This window comes from Petaurus breviceps, unplaced genomic scaffold, assembly GCF_028583685.1.
Source record: "Petaurus breviceps papuanus isolate PSGF00001 unplaced genomic scaffold, PetGlider_PUasm1.0 140, whole genome shotgun sequence".
NCBI classification, from domain to species: domain Eukaryota; kingdom Metazoa; phylum Chordata; class Mammalia; order Diprotodontia; family Petauridae; genus Petaurus; species Petaurus breviceps.
The window spans coordinates 24,428,710-24,452,334 of NW_027185698.1; the positions used below are offsets into that span (position 1 = coordinate 24,428,710).

Sequence of the window (23,625 nt, forward strand, 5' to 3'; positions counted from 1 at the left end):
TATTATTGTTGGAAGGAGCTCCTAAACTGATAAGACCACGGGTCCATCTGAGTATATGCTTTTCGGGTCAAGAAGCTATTTGGAATTATTGAAAGTTAAGAACAGTATCCAAAATAAAATCTAACCTACTAACCCAAAGTACTACCTATCTGATTACATGTTAGAGTCTACAATAGGCATTTGTTAATTCATTAAACATTTATTAAGTCTTTAATCTCTTTTAGGCATCACAGATGTTGTAAACACAGAAATATATCCCATAAGTGAAATACCTTTTGGCACAAATAGGACAGTTAGGAAGAAGGTGGATTTGGAGGAGAAAGGATGAATTCCACCTTGGTCATGTTGAGATGTTGAATTTGAGATGTTTATGGGATATCCACATGGAAGTGGAGGTTAAGAGACTAGAGCTCAGGAGAGAGACTAGGACTCTATAAAGAGATTTGGAAATCACCATTCAACCAACAATTATCAAATTCTTTCTATGTGCTTTATACTGTGTTGGAGATACAAAGACAAATGTAAAATAGCCCTTGTTTTCAAGGAACTTATATTTGACCAGGAGACACAACAACATGTATATATCATAGGTACTATATGTATTTATATTGCTATATGTATACGTACAACAATTTAAATAATACATAAAATTACAAAGTAATTCTGAGGTCTGGGGAGGCACTGGTATCTTGGGGGAGCAAGAAAGGCCACTTATAGGTGTCACTTGAACTCAACTTTGAAAGGGAAACTAGAGATTGTAATAGGTAAGGTGAGGAAGGGAACAATAGCATTTAGTCTTTTGAGTGAAGGACCATAAGAGAGGCTGATTTGTTTGTAACATAGAGTACACAAAGGGGAGTGAAGTGTAAAAACTCCTAAATTTTAGGGTAGAGCTGGATTCTGAAGAAAATGCTGAAGAGGGCGCTTTGTATTTTATCCTAGAGTTATTCGTGAGCCACTTACTTTAAGAATATCACTTTGGCAACTATGTGGACATGGATTAGAGAGGAGATATGTTTGAGAAGGGGACATCAACGAGGGGATATTCTAGCAGTGACAGAAAAATTGCAACAATAATTTAAAGGTAGGGGAGATATGGGCATTTTTGTAGATAGCACGAAAGAAACTGGAAGATAGGAAGAGATTTAATATAGAATGAAGCAGATTTCTCAGTTCTGGGGTCAGACTGCTATAAAAGATAGGAAAAGATGAAGTCAAGGATACAAAGAAAGGGTCAAATAATGCTAAGAGGTTTTGAGGTATAGAATGGAGAAAAGAAGGAGCTCATAAAGAAGAGCATTTTTTTTCTGAATAAAGTTTGAGGCGAGATCTTCCATGGAGAAGGGAGGGTATAGAAGTATGAGAGGCCTGAAGAAAGAAGTTTGGAATAGCTGTTGTGTATTTTTTTATCTAGCTTTGGTTTATGGATTGTTAGGCTGATCTCTTGAGTGATCATATATTTTAGTGAAAAGAGCCATTGTAGTATGATCTTCTGATTGGTGTATCTAGAGAACCTTGCAAACCTCTAGGATGTTTCTTTTCCATTTGAAACTGTGTGCCAGTAATTGAGAGAACATTTCAACTGTAGACCCACTTTCCTTCTTTCTCACCTCTATAAAATCTTTGAGAATGATTTGCACATATGTTGAGGATATCAATGAAAGTAATGAGAAAGGGAATAAACATACAATTTTCTGCCCCAAACCCCTCACAAAACACTTTATCAGTCCTAGAATTACCTGAAAGATATAGTATATACAAGAGCTCACTGTGCTTATTGATTACCCAAAAATATTGACTGAGACCAAGATAAATCCTTGAAATAGATCTTCCTGTATCATGATGAATCATATTTAATATAATTCCTCGGTAGATGCAACTATAGAGATAATTTTTTCAGTGATCCTTTGATTTTTAATATATTAAGTAAGGTAGGGACAAAACAGTATGCTTTCAAAAGGTATTCACCACTGTCATGATGGAGAATGTGACGTCCCTAAAGTATAAAATAGTTATTGATCATCTGAAGTTTTGTTTACTAAACTGTTCCTTTACCTGGTATTTTCTCATTCATGTTTTTTATATATATAAGATAGCTTTAAAAAATACTTCCTGAAGGCTGTTTTTTTTTTTAACCATAAGTGAGCTACTCTGATTCTTGACAATGTCACCAGTAAAAACTAGAAAGCATTGCTAGGGATTATGGGGTCAAACCCCATCTATGCTGTTTACTGGGTGACAATAGGTAAGTCCCTTCATCTCTTCCAGTCTTAGTTTCCTCATCTGTATAATGAGAAAATTAGACTAGATAATCTTTAAAGGTTCCTTGGAGCTCTAGATTCTCATATGGTTGGAAAAGAAATTAAGGCCTATAGGATCACTGGTGTTTTCATTGCCATTACTGAAGGAGTCAGATGTCAGAGTCTCAGAAAATAAAACGTATCTGAGAGCTGAATAAGAAAATATTGTCTGGAATTTTTTTTAAATTTATTTCATTTTAGATTTCAGCATTCACTTTCATAAGATTTTGAGTTCTAAATTTTTTCCTTCTCCCTACACTCCTCAAGATGGCATGCAATCCAATATAGGCTATACATGTACGATCATATTAAACATATTTCCACATTAATTATGTTGTGAAAGAAGAATCAGAACAAAAAAGAAAAACCATGAGAAAAAAAGGGAGAAAATAGTATGCTTCAATCTGCATTCAGACTCCATAGTTCTTTCTCTGGATATGGATAGCATTTTCCATTATGAGTCTTTTGGAATTGTCTTAGATCATTGCATTGCTGAGAAGAGCTAAGTCTATCAAAGCTGATTATTGCACAGTGTTACTGTTATTGGGTACAATCTTCTCATTTTGCTCACTTCACTAGGATTTGTATTTTCTAACTAAGGCTTAAGATACAAAAATCATAAGCTCTTGATTAGGTATAGAGCACACATGATGACTTATGAATCTCTTCATGAGTACTTAAATTTAAACTGAAGGGGAAGGAAGAAATGTATATGTATATGCCAAACCAGATACCATAAGACTATTAGAGATGATAGAGTAGGAGAGGACAGGAGATAAAATCCAAGAAAAAGAACAGCAACAAAATACCTGTTTTCACATGTCTATAGGTAAATGTGAAAAGTATATTTAATAAATAAAGCTAATTTGACAGCCATATTATTTCCAGATTGTTAAAGTTTTACACATTAAGTATTGATATTTTTATTTCTAAGTCCCTGGGGATTTTTTAGTATCTCATTCTATGCCATTTTACCCCGATTCTCTACAGTAGGAGAATTCTTTCATGCTTATATTTAACTTGAGGACATTACCTGCAGATAAACTCTAGTGTTTAAAGTACTCTGCCCCATTTTTCAGCTGTTGACCTAGAATAGCAACCACTACTACTGGCGTTCTGATGTTTATTATTGTTTAGTTGATTAGTCGGGTCCAACTCTTTTTGATCCCATTTGGGGTTTTCTTGGCAAAGATACTGGAGTGCTTTGCCATTTCCTTCTCCAGCTCATTTTATAGATGAGGAAACTGAGGTACACAGGGTTAAGTGACTTGCCTAGGGTCATGCAGTAAGTTTCTGATGCTGGATTTCAACTCAGGTTCTCCTGACTTCAAGGCCAGCACTATATATCCACTGTACCCCCTAGCCGCCCTAGTTTTATTTTAAATAAGACTTGTTTTCATGAACACCCAGTAGTTTTATTTTTTTTCTTCTTTTTTTGGGGGGTGGGGTGGGGCAAAGGTAGGGCAATTGGGGTTAAGTAACTTGCCCAAGTTCACACAGCTAGTCTTTTGAGTTAAGTGTCTGAGGCCAAATTTGAACTCAGGTCCTCCTGATTCTAGGGCTGGTGCTCTATTCACTGTGCCACCTAGCTGCCTCAAAGTAGTTTTCATACAGTGTCTGGAAGAGAACTTGTGTGCTTTAAGGAAAATTCATTTTTCTTTTACCCTTTGTAATCAACCATCTTCACCAAGACTGAGCACTACCCTATTATTAGATAGAAATGAAAAGAGAGAGAAAAAAGGTAAAAGAAGATAATAAATTTTCACATATTCTTGGCAATGGATTAATCCTGTTTTTAGATGATAGCCACTATCTTCTCCCTATAACTCATATACATATATATTGGTTTTACTAAAGTTTTCTTCCCTTATGACTAATTCATACACAAATGTAATCTATCATCCCCAACTCATTGTTTAGTTATCCAGCTTCTTTGAATGAATGGCCTAGCAGTGAACTTGATTGTGGCCTTTTCTTAACACTAAGGAATTGGTCCTATAATCCTTTAATACTATATCTTCTTCAGCTGTTTCCCTAGGTTAGCCCATTATTGATTTATAATAGTTGTCACAGCTTTAAGCATTTCCTAGTAAATTCTCTAGGAAAGATTTCCTTAGTAAATCTAGGAAGTTAGGCATGAATCTGTATCTACATCCAAAATAAGGAAAATTGGCCTAGACTTTTGGTTTGAGCATCTTTATTGGTACGACTCAAAGCCACTTGACACTGAGTAGCTACAGCAAAGAAATATGGGTTTCTCTTATATCTTTCACCCATAGGCAAATCCCATCACTTCCTTTGTCTCTGGTTTACCCCTAGCACTCTGACAATAATAGAGTCCGGTAAGTACAAGAGTTTGGACTTGAGAATTAGCACTCTTTCCACTATCCTAGATCGGTGGTAGCATGTGGGAGAGAATAAAATTAACTCTTCTCTGCAGATTTAATGTTTAGTTTCATTCAATATGAAAGACTTTTTACCTATTAAAAATTAATTTTTCATTGTTTTCTTACTGACATAATATCTTCTCAGCAAACTGGCAGAGTGAATTGACCAGTAACTTGAAGATGAAATCTCACTGCCACATGCTGTGGAATTATACTATTTGAGAAGCATGTTGGAGAGGAAAAAATGTCAAAAGAGATCATCAAATACTGCTAATCAGGAAATTATTCTTACTGAGATAGACTATGACAAGAGTATATGATTCTTAGTAAAGTGAATTTTAAAAACTGTGAACCTATAATGAGTTAGCTTTTCTTGACTAACAATATCAGAATATTTTAAGAGATAAGAGTTATATTCCTTTTTGTCCTTTAAGTAGAATTGGTAAGGGGGGGGGTAGGGGTGAGGGAAAACTATTAAAAACTAGGTTACAGCCTTTGTTTTTTCTTTCCCATTTTCTTCTTTCTATTAATTTAACTGTCTTTGATGTGAAATTTCACTTATCTTACTTAATCTGTTTGCCACCATTATTATAACCAAATACACAAAGTAGGTCCTGTTAATCTTTTACCAGTTATTTCTCTTAGGCATTCTCCTAGATGTTGCTTCCAATCATAATACTTCAAGGCAAGAATTCTTACTCCATTATTAAAGTATAGTTGCAGTTGTGTCTTGCAGAAATATTTTGTAAATTGGGAAAGTGTACTCAAGTGATTTTTAAATAGGTTTTTTATAGGCTGTTTAAATAGAGAATGAAAAATCCTTGATCAAGTCATGTGCAAGCCTGTTTCCTTTGTAATACTAGGTAGGGGGAAATACTACACTGGTTTCCTCAGTTTATACTATTTAATAAGCAAATTTTATATTTATAAACATTTCGATTCTTGTATATAGTATTTTTTAATAAAATAAGTGGAGGTATCCCCCACACACACACACAACAGCATAAGAAGAAAAGAACTTCCCAAAAAATCAGTGTAAAAACTTGGATAAATTTTCATGTAGGAAGAATGTATGGGAGTTTTTCCTAAACCAAATGATGCTTCTTTACAACTACAATATTAAAATTATGATTGCTTCTCTGTAAACAATTCTCCAGTGTTTTACAGATTATGATAGAAGAAAAAGTTTTGTACTGGAAACAGTCAATAATATTATAAAATAATATGAGATTAAATCTGAATCTGTCACTTTTTTTTCCGTTATTTTAGTTTAGTGGCATGGACCAAAGAAAACCTAAGGTTTCAAGGAGCTGATTTATTGTGTTATGTCATATTAATTTGTTATTGTATTAGTTTGCTTTCCTTAGAGATACTAATTTTAGCAGGAACCTATATTAGGTCCAAGGAATATGTAGTAGAAATGTTATTTATCTAGTAACCCTTCTTTTTTCTTAACTAGTTTGATGAGCATTTTCATTAAGAAATTTATAGTTTAAATTATTTGGAATATTTTCATTGATATTTCTATAAAGTATTAAGTTTACATGCAGATTCCATGTCCTAGTTTCTTACACTAAAATTTGGGATAAATTTTAGAAATTTTTGTAGTAGCTTCCATTATATTTCTGATTTGTAAAATGTTTTTATTTATGTAATATACTTACTGGGAGAGTCTTGTAATAATTTTTGTAAAAGCTGTCAATAGAAACAACCTTATTAGCTTTTTGTACTTATTGGAAACTTATTGAAAACTTGGAAAAAAAAATGGATTTCTGTCCAATTTGTTCTCTTCCTTTAACCTTTAAAAAGTGATAAACACTTGCTTCCAAATGTTGACGACGAGGACGGTGGTGATGGTGATATAGTGATGATGATGATGAAGATATTCCAAGTTTTGGGTTGATATGTTAGTATAAAATTAATTAAACCTCAGCTTAAAATTTGTATCAGAAAGCCTCTGAGACCATTGATAACTATGGATTAATTTTTTAAAGTTTTTCTTAGTCATGATTTGTAGTTTTGAAAAGCTATACATAGAAATAGAGATATTTAATATTTCTATTTTCTAATGCTTGTTATATGTATGTTTTTTTCCTAGATCTTCCTCAGAACTGTGATCCTAACATTCCCCTAGTTGCTCAGGAATTAATGAAAAAGATGATACGTCAGTTTGCAATTGAATACATTTCAAAAAGTGGTAAAATTCAAGAGAATAGAAATGGTTCAGTTGGACCAAGTCTAATATGTAAAGGTATCCAAATGAATCAAATAGAAAACTCTCTTCAGGAAGAGCAGGAAGGCCCCCTAGACCTCACTGTGAATCGAACTCAAGAACAAAATACTCAACAAGGTAAGACTTTTGTAATATACCATATACTGACTTGTAATTATTTTAGGAATCTAATTTTCTTTTCTTCTGCTTTGCTCGTTTATAGATAAAATGCTTAATATATGGTCAACTCTTATTTTCCATAGTGTGTAATAGAATTGCAGTTGTAAAGACAATGCCAAACCCTCATTTTAACTATTAATTTAGTAAAAGAATGATAGTCTCTTTCCCAGATATTCTAACCAGTGTCAAAATTAGTTTTATTAAATATCACCTCTTCTTTTGTCAGTATGGTCATACTATACTAAGAAGAAATATGACCAAAAGCAAGATGAAGTTTAAATAATTATTATACCTGATAATGAGTGATCCGCATGTACATGCACTGTATTAAGTGCTGTTAATTTGGAATTCAAAAAAGAACTGAAAGATATACACTTTGCCCTAAGGCTGTTTAGTTAGGATTATAGGAAAAAACAAAATAAGTGAAAAAAATTACATACCCAACTGCTGAGAAAGAAACCAATAAGAATACTAAGTTCATGTGGGCCAGAAAGGATTGTAAACGTTTACAGAAGGGATTTATAGCTTGAAGGGGCCTTAGAGATCATCTGATACAATCCTCTCTATCCTCGTCCAAGGATGAGATAACTAAGGCCCACTGAGTTGTCCAAGATTGCGAACATTATAAGAGGCAAAACCAAGATTCAAACTCTGGTACTTATGATTATAGACCCACTGTTTTTTTCACTCTGCTTTATTGCAGAAAGAGCCATTAGGCCCCAGACAATGTAAATAGAAATTGTTTGTGTTTTGGCCAGAAATCCTGAGGGTCTCCCTGCTCCCCTATTGATTTTTTTTTTTTACTAGATAAGAGGCTATTCTTTGCCTCACTTCTTACCTAGCCTTTGTCACTGAATGAGCATTATCTCAGTCAAACTGAGACCTGGGAAAAACCTTAGTTTAAAAAGGCCAAAGTTCCCACTATAACTGGGGCCATCTCCAGTGGTTCGGATCTATATCTTGTCCCTGGCTCCAGATGGCTCTGGAGGAAAAAGTGAGGCTCATGACTTTGCATAGCTCTTCCTCGCTTCAATTCAGTTCACTTGCAAGTCATGGCATTACCTTCCTGGTATCATGGTCCTTTTCAAGAATGAAGGACAAACAGCAGCCACAACAAACAACAGTTACAGAGAGAAGTCTGTCATGAAGAGGTAGAACATTCCAGATGTATTAAGGACAACAAATAATTTTGTTTAGTTAGATCACAAGGTACAGCCTGCCATAGATAAGGAGATTGAAATATTCAGAAGAAAAAAAAAGCCTTAAAGCCATGGGAACTATAGTTGAGATGGAGTTGGGGGAGGATAGAAATGAAGGGGATTCAAATAATTTCAGACATGAAGACTATAGGTTGTTGTTGGGTGTGGGTTGTTTTTTTTTAAGAAGCTCAGAAATATAATGGACATATTAAACTTGCTTATAAAGTACTAAGGAAAGGAAAAAATAAAGATGGCTTCAACTAATGAATTTGAAAAGAAGATAGTATGACTATTGGGAAGAAGATTTTACCTCCCTTCTACCGTGGACCATGCTTAGCTCAGTAATTGGAGCTGAGACAAAAAACACATTATGGAGCCAGTGAGGGATAGATGAGCCCATCTGCTTGTTCTTCCCACATGTCGAGTAAAAGTACTAAAAAGATTACCTTTTTACACAGGATTACAGCAGGAAAAGTATTTTCTGTAAAGTCTTGTAAAGAGCAAGGGACCATGATACTCCCCATCTCCAGATATATAAAATCATGATATTCCCTTAAATAATAGAAAATAGTTAACATGCTTCAGTTTTATTTAGCTTAAATTTTTCCCTTCTGCTAAATTCAGTAATCCTCATTTCCTTTAGTCATGCTTTGGTATCACATGGTTTTCAGACCTTTCGCCATTCTGGTCATCTACAGATATTCTGTACTTATTAATATATCTCTTAAAATGTGGTATTCATAACTGGATACAGTATTTCAAACATCCAACTAGCATAGGGTTATACAGTACAGGCACAGTAGAACAATAGAGGGGAAGTTCTGGTAGTAGAATAGACCCCAAGTAATAATCCTTCCAAGTGACTTGCTTAAGGTCATACAGTAGTGAGTGTCTGGGGCAAGATTTGAACTCGGGTCTTACTGATACCAAGGTTTGGCCACTGTACCATAAATCAGTACTGTTGTACCCTTTATGTTTCTCCTTTCATCCTGCTTATGTCAGACTGTCACTTCTTACTACTGGCAAAGTTTTCCTGTGGCACCTACCTTCATTACCGTTTCATTTGCTCCTTTCTAATTCTTCATGCTCTAGGGGAGCCCAGGCATTCTGGTTTATTTTAATTTGTGTGTAAGGTAAGCTGAATACAGAGTTTCATTAAGGGCCTGAAAGGTTTTATGACTAAAGTTTATTTTTTAGTTCACTAATTATGTACATAATTTCTGGGTTCTTAATAAATGTTTTATGTTGTTTAGGGTGCCAGATAACTGAATACCAGAGAATAACTAAGCATACTAAGCTATGATTAGTTCATAGGTTTCAGTACATTATTATATTGACTTTTCAAACTGTAGTATGCTGGATTGATGTTTTATATGTGGTTCACCTATGAGGTTTCCCCCTTCCCCATACCCATTTAAATGATCAACTATTTAATTCGTTTAATCAGTATAGTATACTTTTTTCCTATGAACCTTTTTTATTATCACAGTCACTTTGAGTTCTTTTCCTTTTAAAGTGTAATCATCTTAACTTTGGGTCATTTGTTGCTTCAGTCTATCCTCTCATTACTTCAAGGTACCGGTGGTACCCTGCAATCTTTTGACGCAAAAACGTGAAGTTTTGTTTGTCTCATAAAATACTGTGTTCTTCATTTATGATAACACTAAACCTGCCCTCTAAATTATCCAAAAAGCTTTAGGAACATTCCACTAATGGTTGATAATAGTTGGCTGAGTACTATAGGGTTTTGGCAACAGTCACTATAAGCAATATTCAAAGTAAGAGCTCCATGCAATAGAAAGCCTAAGCACTAGCCTAGCTCCTGTGAAATTAGATTGTTAGTCTCTGTCCCTTTAGTTTAATTCTGGGATGAATAAAGGTTCCAGGTTCCATGTGCAAAAGCCAAGTTCTCCCATATTTTATTTCTCAGAATTATTCCTTTACGTTTTTGTAGTGATCTAAGTCCACTGCTTCTAGGATTCTAGAAGTGAAGCCTTGTCTCAGTTTATGTAGCTTCCTTAGAACTATCTATATGAATCATACAATTCTAGAACGAGAAGAAATATTTCAAAGTAACACAGTTCAACACTCATCATTTTCCAAATGAAAAAACCTAAGATGCAGGTAGAGTAAAAAAAAAGAAGACATGGCTATTTCTTTTATATTAAAAGATGAATAACATAATAATATATAATAACAATATTGTTAATCATTTGAATGTTTGGTGGGTTCACAAATAGCCTTTGATATATTGTTTGTGTAGAATGATCACCCTAATCCCAATGAGTAAATACTGAACATTTTTGTTAAGGCTGTAGCAGGGTTATTAATTTTATTATATACTTTTTAAATGCTAAATATTTTTTCTATAAAGATGATAATGCATTCATTTAGAGCTCTTAAAGGTTCATAAAGACCTTTTCCTCACATATACACAATAAGGTGAGCATTAAAGTATTGATCTCATTTTATAAATGGAGACAGATTCATAAAGGTTAAATAATTTACTTAAGGTTATACAACTGACAAGTGCCATTCAGTATTTGAAACTATATTTTTGCAATTTTTGTCATAACATCCTTTATATTGTGACCAAGTAGGGTTATTTTCCAGTGAATTTCTGTTTTTTTATAAGAAGATACCATACATAAACTGGAAAGACAAACCAAAAGGCAAGAAGATATTGTGCATTTCCCCCTTTATTTACAGAATACTTTTTTAAAAATTATATTTTAATCAGTAAATAAATTCTTTTTTGATTTCTGCTAATTTTTTTTTACCTTTATTCCCCTCCCTTCTGTAATTTGCAACTACATTTAACACTTAAAGAACCTCTCACTTCAGTTGCCTCTTTTCCTGATAGGCAGTATTAAAGTCTTGCTCTAAGTAATCATTCTGCCCCTCATTTTCATGTAATTTGGTCTCATTTATCTTAGCCTCTAACACATCATTTTTCTATGCTCCAGTTGAGCATATAAGAAAGCTTACTTGTCTACCTGCCTTAAAGAAATATACAAAACAAGATTTGTAAATTGTAAAATGCTATAAATGTGTCAGGTTTCAGTATACTTCTGTTTCTCCATGCTGTATATTCATTCACAAACAACTAATTGAATGCAACTTGCTGGGACAAATACAAAGATAATTAAGGTTCAAATCTTATACCCTCAAGGAATTCACATTCCAGTAAGGAAAATACAGCACAAATATAATATACAATATTACACCCTAGATATAGTTCAGGATAGAGTTGAATAACACTTCTACAAGGGAGGTCAATTTGACTTTATACAGGTATCATGGAGATTTTGTTGAATGTGACTTGTAACTTAAATGTGACAGTAACAGGAAATTCCTGATTCAAAAAGCATGATTTAAATAAAATGGGTAGTGGCATAGAATCTTATATTTAGAAAATAAACTTCTCTTGGACACATGTACTGGTACTGGGAAGCATGATAGAGATTACTGGATGAGATATCTATGGAGAAAGAAAGAAGTGCCCAAGGTTGCACAAGTTAGTAAATGGCAGATCCAGTTTCTGCTATACTCTTTTGTCTCCTGATGGGAGCTTTGTAAGACAGAAACTATGGCATATTTGAGTTCATGATGGCTAGGGAGGGGAGAGCTGACTATAACCTTGGCTTTTTTTTGTTGTTTTAATTTTTGGTTCAGGCCTGTGCTGTTATTGTAATGAGGAGCTATTCTACCATTGCAAGCCTTTCACTGCTCCATAACTTTTAGAAATGTAGCCTGGAGCACTGAGAGGTTGTACAGCTTGCTAGACTAGTAAGCAACCTAAATTTTGAGATGAGTTTCCACAGTCACACAAAGGAAAAATAATACTTACAGCCTAAAATTCTGTGGGAGAGATTGATTTTATAGGACTCAGGTGCTCTCAAAAACAAAATTTCTACAATTTAAACAATCTTAATGAGGTTAAGGAGACATCTATATAAAAAGAATGTGAAATGTATAGAAAGGTTCTCATTAACCAAATTAAGATTTTTAAAGGCATGTATAGCAGATGATAGCAAAGACAAGTAACTGAGTATAAAGTGTCCTGTGTTGTTTTTAAATGTCAGCAATGATAAAAACCAAAAAAGAGGAGAAGGTTTCAACAAAATCAGAGAGGGGAGAAAATCTTTATAATGAGTTTCTCTGATAAAGGTCTCATTAGGCAACTAGGTGGTACTGTGGATAGAGGTGGGACTTGGAGTCAGCAAGACCAGAGATCAAATTCTGCTTACTAGTTGAGTGACCCTGGACAGATCAATAAACTCAGCCTCAGTTTACTCATCTGTAAAATGGGAATAATAACAATATTTTTAGCTACCTTACAGGGCTGTTGTACATGCGGTATATTTGCAATCTAGCTTCATCCCTTACCACTCTCTTGAAACTTCTCAAAGGATACCAAGTGAAAGTGAACTTTTTTTAGTACTCATCCTTTTTTGTCTTCTAGTTTTTTTTTTTATTCTATTGCTCATTCTCTCCTTTGAGGTTAGGGATGTCACATTGTCGTAGTTCTCCTGTTTTTGTGACTTATTCCTGTATTTGTTGCCTCCTGCCTCATCAATTACCATGTTCTCCACTTATCAATTACCATCATACTACCTTTAAAATAGGGATGTGCTACAAAGATCTGACATTTGAAACAATTCCCTTTTCTCACTATATATTCTTTCCCTTAGAAATCTCATTCACTTTAACTGCTACCTGTGTATGTTCTATATGGAAAATCTATGTCTTCTATAGGTCTGTACCTCCAATCCTGACTTCATTTCAGAACTCTATGTCTAGAATTCCAGCTGCCTATAAAAATTCTGTATCTGCACCTATTTCCTTCTCTATTACTATAATTAACCTTATCTTCCATGATCAAAATATTAGGTTTTTATTTGACTCTTTCTTCCCAGTTGTGTTTTCTGTCCTTTTCAATAATAGAACATCTCTGACATAAGTCCCCTTTATTATATTTCCACTGCTAACCTAGTGAAAGCCCTTATTATTACCATTTCTGTGGACTATTGCAGTAGTCTCCTAACATTTTCCCAACTCTCTTCTTTACGTCCTCCGCGATCCTTCATACTGCTGCCAGAATGATTATTTATACAAAGTTCTGATATGTTGGTTTTCTGGTCAGCAGTCTTCAGTGGCTTCATATTCGCTGCTGAATAAAGTTGAAACTCTCTGAGTCATTTATTACTACTATTTTAGCATTGTCTCATTAACTCTTCCTTGGATGCCACAATCTAGTCAAATTGTACTATTCCCCTGGAATATTGAAATAGCCTCTTTATTGATCTTCCTACTTTGTTCCCTTTGTAATTCATCTACAAAGATGCCAAAATAATTCAAGACATAGGGCTCGGGGCTGACTTTGTTATTCCCTTGATTTAAAAAATCTTCACGGGTTTCATATTGTCTGTAGGATTATTTCAAACTCAGCCTAGCATTTTTAAGCACTATTATGCAATTGCACTCGAGCCTATTTTTTTCAGCCTTAATTCACATTATTCCCATTTATACTTAGCAGGGTATACATGAAAGATGGGTTAAATAAGGGTTTTCCACTTATAAAGCCCAGACAGGTTTGGGTTCTGTAAACCTAAAAGACTTATAATAGTCAAAGTATATGATGACAATTATCAGTTCATCAAATTTCATGGGCACATAGTTCCTAATCAGAGTTTTCCAGTCTGTGTTCTGAATTTAATTTATTTACCGAAAGCAGTATCTATTACATATGATCTGGGCCCAAGAAACCAGACCAGCACTCATGCCTTCCTTTTAAAAGTTTATGCCAGGGGTGGCTAGGTGGTGCAATGAATAGAGCACTGGCTCTGGAGTCAGGAGGACCTGAGTTCAAATGCAGCCTCAGACACTTAACACTTATTAGCTGTGTGACTTTGGGCAAGTCACTTAACCCCAATTGCCCCTCCAAAAAGCAAACAAGTAAAAAGTTTATGCCAGAACAGAAGTATCATTTTACCATGTATTTAAGTAATTAAAGGAAGTAAAAATCAATATTCAGTCTCTACCGAAATGAAGTGAGTTAGTGATCTATGTAGGATCTTAGAGTAAATAGTATGGGTAGAAGTAAATGTGATTGAAATTACATAGGCTATGCTCACTTAGAAGGATTCTTTTCTTTCAATAACACTATTCAGAGAAATTCAGCTATTTTAAATGTAACCATAGAAAAATTATTAACATGATTAATTAGGTAAAACTATAGATGATGAAAAAAGATCGCAAGAGATTTCATTTATTTCCTTTTCGGTCTCCAAAAGTGTAACTAATGTAATTTTATAAATTAAATGTATAAAATTAATATCTTAATATTTATTTCCTTAATGAATCACTTTCACAATTGCTGGATCTCCATTCTATCCAAAGAGATGACTCTGACAGAAATCTATATTAATATGCATATGGCCTTAAAGTTATCGGTTTGCCAAAGTTGTGAATCCTGACTCAGATTGAATACATTTGTGAATTTTAGTGGGAAATGAAGAAACGATGAAAAGTAGCATTGTAATGTTTTGTTATCTCCACTTAGGTCAGCAGTACCATGAATTAGCTGTTTTATTTTCCGGTCTTATACCTCATAAGCCATTGCATATCTGCCATTTTACTGAATTAACTGAAATAGATAGAAAATATGAAATCCCATTGTAACTATTTTCTGCTTGTTTATAAAAAAATTTAATTGAAAAGAGCAAAATTCTACTAGAAATACACTTTTCCAACAATGTATTTCTCTTCCTTATATCAAAATTGCTTAAGCTTCCTTTAAAGATATAACAAGAGAAATAATGTTCAAGGACCTTGTGATAAGGCAGAGTATAAAGTAAGGAGACGCCAAAGGTATTCATCACTGTCATGGTAAAGATTCAGCATGGAAGTCCCAAATTGGAAGAGGGATTTTCTCTGGACTGTGAGGTCGTCCTGATGTTCTTATTTGTATATAATATTGTTTTCACACATCAAATCTTCTAACTTTGCAAAACTTCCTAGAAGGGATATGAAACCAACCAAATAATAGGATCCAACTATTCACATAAGAAAGACCAAGAAGTCAAAGAATTTCTGCTGCCCGGATAATGGCATGTATCTGAATAGCCGTACAGTGGAACTTAGCTACTAATATTATGTCTCAGACAAACAGCGCAAATGGAGCAGTGAGTTAGGCTCAAATGTAAAAGATGGAAGAAAAAATTCTGGATTACCCTGAGCAAATTGTGAAACTCCTTTAACTTGCATGGCTCCTTTGCTTCATATAATACCAGCATGCTTGCTTTCTGTGTTATTGTATGTCTATAAGCCATGGAATACAGAAGTCTCTGAAGAATTAAAAAAGGATTTTACCCAAAGGGCAATGGAGAGAGAGACATAATGGTAATGAGAAAGCTATAACATAGAACCAATGAGAAACTTTGAAGAGGAACAAGAGTAAAATGCATCAGCAGGTAAATGAAGAAAAAAAATAGATAGGCAAGATATGCCATAGCATTAATGATCTACTGGCTCCATGATATATCAGGAGATATCAAGGAAACCTTCAGAAAGTTGTATAGACTCTCTGTGGTGAACTGAGCCCATGGACAGGAGTCAAATAGGTTAAGATTAAATATCCATTTTAGTGTGTATCATCTACCAGTTTTCACCAAGTAATCTATTAAAAAGATTTCATACCCTAAGTCATTTTGTGAATCTTTTCTCTAAGAACTAAATTAGATTAATACTGTCAGTATTGAAAACTTGAGCATTTTCATTTATAAAGAAGAATAGAAAAGATTTGCATATAGAAAGGAACTCTACCATCTCTATTATATAGCTTTGATTTCTTTTCAAAATGATATAATAAACATGGCACATTCATTTCAAAGCTACTACCTTACTTGTGACTCTTGAACTTCCTTCTATTTATTTTTTACATGCCATTATTTTTTCAATTACCAGCCTTGTAATTTTTCTTTTCTCCCCCAAGTTGTCATTTAAAAAATTTTAGGGGCGGCTGGGTGCCGCAGTGAATAGAGCACTGGCCCTGGAAATCAGGAGGACCTGAGTTCAAATTCGGTCTCAGACACTTAACACAAAAACTAGCCGTGTGACCTTGGGCAAGTCACTTAACCCCAATTGCCCTCCAAAAAGCAAAAAAAAAACAAACCTTTTTTTAAACCATAACAGATAAGGAAGGCTAAGCAAAACAAATGTTCACATATCCATGTCCAAACGTGTGTCTCGCCTCTGTCAAGCAGTCAGTAGCTTCCATATTGGTTCTCTGGAGTTGTGGTTGTTTCAGCACTTACTCATTTATTTGCTATAACAAAAAGTGCTGCTATAAGTATTTTTTATACATATGGGTCTTTTCTTTCTTTGCTTATATTTCCAGGGTATAAGCCTACTAATGGTATCTCTATATCAAAAGATAATGTGTAATTTAGTGATTGTTTTTATGCATAATTCCAAATAGTTTTCTAGAATGACTAGACCAGTCTCACCAATAGCGCTTTTATATATCTGTCTTGTAGTAGCCTAACAATTTTCATTTTTCTTTTAATCAACGGATCTTAAGAGTTGAGATGCCAGAGTAGAACTCATCATTTCCCCATTACCCACACCTCCACCAAATTTCCTTTTTCTCTTGACCACATGACCATTCTTCTAGTCACCTAGATTTGTGCCCTCAAAATGGCTCTTCCTTTTCCTTTACTCCCTCCCCCCATTATCTCTCTTCACTGTTCTAGTTCAGCTGCCACCAAAACTTTACCTCTAACCCTTGACTACTGCAAACACCTAAACGTTCTCCTAATCTCCAAGCTCTCCTTTTACAGAGTCACCAGATTAATACTCTTAAAACCTAGTTGTGATCATGACATTCCCCAGCTCAAAAACATTCAGTGGCTCTCAGCGGCCTAAATGATGAAATAACAAATTTTCTAATATTTGAATCATCAATCTGGTAAAGATGAAATGTCCCATAGGCTGTTGATGACTTAGAACTAAAGTTCAGGATTAAGATTATGCCTGGATATTTGGCTTTGGGAGTTATCTGTATATAAAAAATAATCCCATGGGAGACCACTTGAGAAAATTGATAAAGAACAGAAGGAAGACAGCCCCTACATGAAGCCTGCTGGCTCAAGCAGTTTTGATGGGAAGTAGATTTATGGTCCAGGAAAGGAGATATTGAAGAGTTTCAGGAGATAGGGAAGTGATTACAAAGAGTTAGCATGGCTTCATCAAAAATAAGCCATACCAAACTTACCTCTTTTCCTTTTTTTTTTTTTGATAGGATTATTAAACTAATAGATAAGGGGGAGCTTTTTAGCAAAACTTTTGATAAAGTGTTTCATATTACTCTTGTGAAGAAGTTGGAGAACTGTGGATTAGATAAATAATAGAATCAGAAGGATTCAGAACTGGTGTCAGCATTGATGAAGGTCTATGGGCAGAATAACACCAGGGATCTGTTTAACATTATGACACAAAGTTATGAGGGATAGTGAAAACACTGGATCTTGATAGTCTGTAGTATTTTTTTTTGAGGGCAATTGGGGTTAAGTGACTTGCCCAGGGTCACATGGCTAGTTTTTGTGTTAAGTGTCTGAGGCCAGATCCGAACCCAGGTCCTCCTGATTCCAGGGCCGATGCTCTATTCACTGCGCCACCTAGCCGCCCCAGATAGTCTGTAGTATTAAACTTAATCTAATAAAATTAAGTAGGAATAAATCTAGAGTTTTACACTTGGATCAAAAAAAGTATAAAATGGGGGAAACATGAATAGGTAGCAGTTGTTCAGAAAAAGATCTGGGGGGTTTTATTGGACCTTTTCAGGGTCAATATGAGTTGGCATGATTAAACAGCCAGAAGACCTAATTGATCTTGGACTGCATTAAGAAGAGCATAGCTTGTGAGGATAGGGAGATGATGTTCTTACCAAACTCTGCCTTTGTCAGATTTCATCTAAAGATTCTGGTTCAATTCTGGTTACCATGGTTTAAGGAAGGACATTGGCAAACTGAAGAGGAAGCCCAGATACTTCAAGGCAGAGTCTATGTCACATGAACATTCAGTTGAAAGTTAATAGTGTAAAACATTTCTTAAATGGTAAAGTCTTGTTGATTCATTTTCTAAAAGTTGAGAATTTGGGATAATTTGATAGAATAATGTAAACAGTTTTTAATAGTTTAGGTATTGTAAATAATACTTTAAGGGGAATGCAAAGGTTTTTGAAAGCAAACAATTTTAATGCTAGTCTTTATTTAAATTTATTTTTGTTTAGGACCTCTACCACTTTGTTGCATTTCTTTAAAAATGTAATTCAGAATTTTCACCAACTCACAGTAGTATGCCAAAATCTTGGCTCCATTCTTGAGAAGAGAGAATGTCTGGATTAGCCAATATGGGGTGCATGTGATAGGGTCAGTGAAGGAAGGAAAACAAGAATTGCTATGCAGCAAATAATGACACATTTGAGGTTAGTTCATTTTTCATCTTAAACTACATTATGCATTAAGTTTAATCTTTTCAGATTGTTTTTTCCAGAAACCTTAGTTTGAAGGCATGCTCGCATGTGGGAGCAGGGTGGAGCCTGAAGCCTCAATAATAGGCTTAGTTTTTCAAGGTAGCTACTTCCCATTGGGGAGGGAACTGGACTTGAAGAAGGGAAAGAACATAGCTTAGAAAATTCAAGGAATTAGTGGCAGAATGTAACAGAGACAGTGTGGTAAGATGAAATGGTTCAGCAGTATGGAAAGGTTGTAAGTAAAATATTGGATATTAGATAAGAGTTAATATTATAATTACTAGATTTAGCATATATTTTAATGATCAGTCAATCACAAATATTAAGTTATCTATCATCTGAAAGTTGTGCTTTATGAAGTCCAGTAGAACAGTGGTCTCCAAATTAGTATGCATGTATAACTGCTTTGCTATACAAAGATAATAATTTCTCAATTATTTATTTCCTCCTAAAATTTTTCATTATATCATGTAATATATAGGAGCATACATGTAAAATTTATAAATTACTTATAAACGAGGGTATATGTTCTAATCTTTTACTAAAGGAGTACATGATCTAAAAACATTGGAGAGCAGTGCTATAGAGGATAATAATGATGATCTACAGTTCCTACCTTAAAGTAACTTTTGGTGGGACACATGAATCTTCTATTTAACTAGTTCATCGAACTTCTGATGCAGGAATTCCCTCTACCAATGTTTATTTTGCTTTGCAATTTATCGTCATAGAGAATTGCCTGTAGATAGCAGGAAGTTAGATGACTTGCCATGAGTCATACAACCTAGTATGTGACAGAGGTAGGACTTGAAACCTAAGTTTTCATGAATATGAAGCCAGCTCTTCATTCATTATGCCATGCTGCCAAGATGATAATAGAAGACATGTTGCTATTGATCAGAACAGGTTTTTTTTAAATGTTTCTGAGCGATACCTTATTGACAAATGCATGACAAATGTAAGATGAGAGAGATCCCAAGAGAGCTTTGTAAAGAATTTGACCCGGATCTTAAAGGATGAGTAGGATTTGAATAGGCAAAGGAGAAAGTATTTTAGGCAGGAGAGAAGATATGAACAAAAATTTGGAGTTTTAAGAGAGTACAAGATGGATTTGAAAACGATGACTATACAAGTTGTTTGGAATATAATGTTTGAAAACATGTAATTGGAAATAAACTCATAATGGGTGGTTTCAGCCTTGCAGCCAGACTTGTCAGGGCCTTAAATTTTGGGCTAAGGAATCCTGCTCTTTTTGCTTAGGGCACTTAGAAATTCTTAAAAATATGTGACCAGATGAGGGAAGGGATCAAAATGGTATTTCAGAAAGATTAGTCAGGTGGCATTGTACAGGGTAGATTGGAAACAGGGAGTTTGTGTTATTAGTTAAAGTATGGAGTGATAACTCTGATTTCACCTTCTGATACTTGCCCCATTGCCAAGAACCATCTGAAAGTGATCTCCCTTTCAAATATAAATATTCATTTGTTTAACATCTGTGAACTGTAGTCACATCAGTACTGTTTTAGATAATAAATTTCCAAGGGTTGTGGACTGTAAAATAATTTGCATGACCATGCCATAAAGTCTTATTATATATACTTTGGGAATACTTAATCTTTATATTAAATTAGATGACTGCTGTATTATTCCTAGATGCTTTAAAGAAAATCATTAGGATTAAGATTTTACAAATGTGGAACCTGAGGTAATTCCAAGTCTTATTACCACTATTCTGTTTTTACATTGATGATAGAATGCCTTAAGATTTGTACAAGTATGAGACATGAAATTTGTGTAAGGATATGTTGTTAAAGATATATAAGGAACTAATTCAAATTTATAAGAACAAGAGTTGTTTCCCAATAGCTATGGGGTCAAAGGAATTGAACAGGCAGTTTTCTAAGGAAGAAATCATAGTTGTCAGCAACCATATGAATAAATACTCCAAATTACTGACAACTAAAGGAATACAAATTACCTCCACTTTTAAGGTTCCTTCTCATCAGAGTTTGGCAAAGACAATAACAAAAAATAATGACAGTTGCTAGAAGAACTGCAGAAAAACAAGCACATTAATACACTTTTGATGGATCTGTAGTTCTAGTCATTCTGGAAAGTCCAAAAAGTTATTAAACTGTGCATATCTTTTGACCCAGTAATACCACTCACACCTATCCTGCCCAACAGATGAAAGAACAAAGATATTCATAGCAGCTCTTTTTGCAGTGGCAAAAAACTGGAAGTGAATAGTGATTAAACAAATTATGTTATATGAATGTTATGGAATAAATGGATGGTTTTAGAGAAACATAGGAAGACTTATAAATTGTTGATAAACGGTGGATAGAACCAGGAGAACAATTTTGGCAGTAATAATATTGTAAAAAAAATTGTAAATTGTAAAATACTTTAAAAAAAAAAAACCAGAGGACTTTGAAATTTTTAAGAACTGTAATATTGCAGTGAACAGCCATGATTCCAGAGTACTAATGATAAAACATCTTCTTACCTTCTGACAGGTGATAGACTTTAAAAAAAGAATGAGGCATACATTTTTGGACATGGCCAGTGTGAAAATCTGTTTTGCTCAGTCATATATATTTGTTAAAAAGGTTTCGGGTTTTTTTTTTCCATTTTCAAATTTTAAAGAGAGTTGGGAAGCAGAGGGATTGAATTCCACCCAAAACAACAATGACAACAACTAAGGCCAGAAGGAATCACATCAGCTTCATGGCTTTGAAAGTTACATATCTAATTTATTATATGCTTTAAAAGAAAAGCAGGTTCTACAGAATAGATTTAATGTTTTCATGTGTAGTCATTTCTTGTTCCACAGTGCATATTGAAGTGATCATTTTGTTGAGTATTAGGTTTACAATAAAAAATAAAATTGAAAAAACTAAAGACATTAAGTAATTGACATGGGTACATTAACAATAGCTGTTTCCCAGTAGATCTGTGGTCAAAAATTAATTTAAAAATTAAAATATATATTAATTATAAAAATAAAATTACATAAAAATTTTATTTTTAGAAGAATTGCAAATAATAAATGCCTATGTAAAAGCATGATCCATAATATATAAGCAAAATGTAAATTAAAACAGTTCCACAGAAGTTAGAACAGTCGATTTTGAAAGGGGCTTCGGGAAGATAGAAAAACAAACTTTTTTTTTTTTTTTAGCATTTTCTATGCCTGGCACTGGGCACAAATTTTTGTTGATCTGTGTTCTCAAAGAGGACCAGTGATATCAACAGGGTGATGTCTTGACTTGCAAGTGAATTGGATTTAAGTAAGACAGAGCTGTGCAAAGTCACCAGCTCCACTCTCTTCTCCAGGGTCTTTAGAGTCCAGTGGCAAGACATAGGTCAGGATGACTGGCGATAGCCCAGGATGCAGTGGGAGACTTTGACCTTTTTAAGATAAGGTCTTTCCCTAGGTCTCAGTTTGTCTGAGGTGACACCCATTTAGTAGTTAAAGGCTAGGTAAGATTTGAGCTAAAAGACGGCCTACTTTGCCTTCACAAAAGAATCAGTCAAGAGAAGGAAAGACTCATTTTCTGTCCAGAACAAAAATAATTGCTCACTCTGAGCCATCAAAACCAAAACAGATAGGCATATATTATTAATATTGCTGTAGAGTAATAGTCCAGCAGTTCTTGATTTCAGCTTGGAATTTTGAAAGAAAAGTGATTAGACTGTCCATTACCTTAGACTCATCGAACCTCCAAATGCTTATAACCCTCAAGGAAATCAGACAGAGAAACAAAGATGCAGTAGATGCCAAAATAGTCACTGCAGTGATTCTCTATGGTAACAAATAACTGGAAACAAAAGTAAAGAAAAACATTGACTTTTATTGTTTCCTTAAGAAGACTAACCAACATAGATCAGTAGCTGTCAAACAGAACACCAGTTTAGAATGCTAGCTAAGCTGTAAAGCATTATGGAGGAAGATAGTGAAAGACTACAAAACAGTATTGCTTGACAAATAGCAAAGATGAACATGTAAAAAGTTTGTCATTAAATCCAAATAAACTTATAGATGTGACCAGAAGAACAGCAGATGTGCTATATGTGAAACAATTTTTTTAAACATGTATAGTGACCTATTCTCATTTGTAATAATAACAAGGATAGCCTGTACATAATACTAAATAATGTCCTCAGCAAAACTATAGGTAGGGAACAGACAGGGCTTCATGGTTAGTTTTCCACATTTACAGTCATATAACTGACTGAGCTAAATGTAGGAAATATAAAACTTGGCAGTTGTTTAAAAAATACACAATACTTGGTTAAAACAAAATGTAATCATGAAGAAGCCCTTAAGGTACCGCCTATATTCATGGTAAAATGATATGAGATTCTTTATGGAGGGTCTGGAATATTGTACATATAGACAAACACAATGTGTTTAGTTTTGCTGAACTGCTTTTTTTTTCTTCTTAAAAATCTTTGTTACAGAAGATGACTTATTGGGAAGGGGTGGGGTATATGAAAAATGAAGGTGATATAAAAACAAAAATTATCAATAAAAAGATTTTTTTGTGTTTAGAAGAGACTAGCTACATAGATAATAGTAAATTTTAGCCCTTGTTTTATCGGTTTAAGTTCGGATACTTGGACATTTAGTGAGACATCTAAGTTCTTGTAACATTAAAATAAAGGCAGTAGAAAAAAAGAGTGGTAATGTAAAGTTAGAGAATGTGGTTGGAGCCAGTGTAAATGTTGTGGGCTGGCAAAAACCCAGAGTGCATCTGAAGTTACTGAAAACTATTTACAAAGACCTACCAGCCCTTTTTTCACT

The 23,625-nt window shown here is 34.2% G+C and overlaps 1 protein-coding gene across 5 annotated transcripts in view; it reads left to right on the forward strand.

Annotated features, from left to right (window-relative positions):
- The window catches only part of LCORL (ligand dependent nuclear receptor corepressor like), a 168,964-nt gene that overhangs the window by 89,633 nt on the left and 55,706 nt on the right, over positions 1 to 23,625 (forward strand). For all 5 annotated transcript variants that reach the window (XM_069069151.1, XM_069069157.1, XM_069069171.1 and 2 more), the window contains one exon: positions 6,786 to 7,037. In XM_069069151.1, the coding sequence (XP_068925252.1) occupies positions 6,786 to 7,037 (252 nt within the window). The remainder of the gene's footprint in view (positions 1 to 6,785; positions 7,038 to 23,625) is intronic.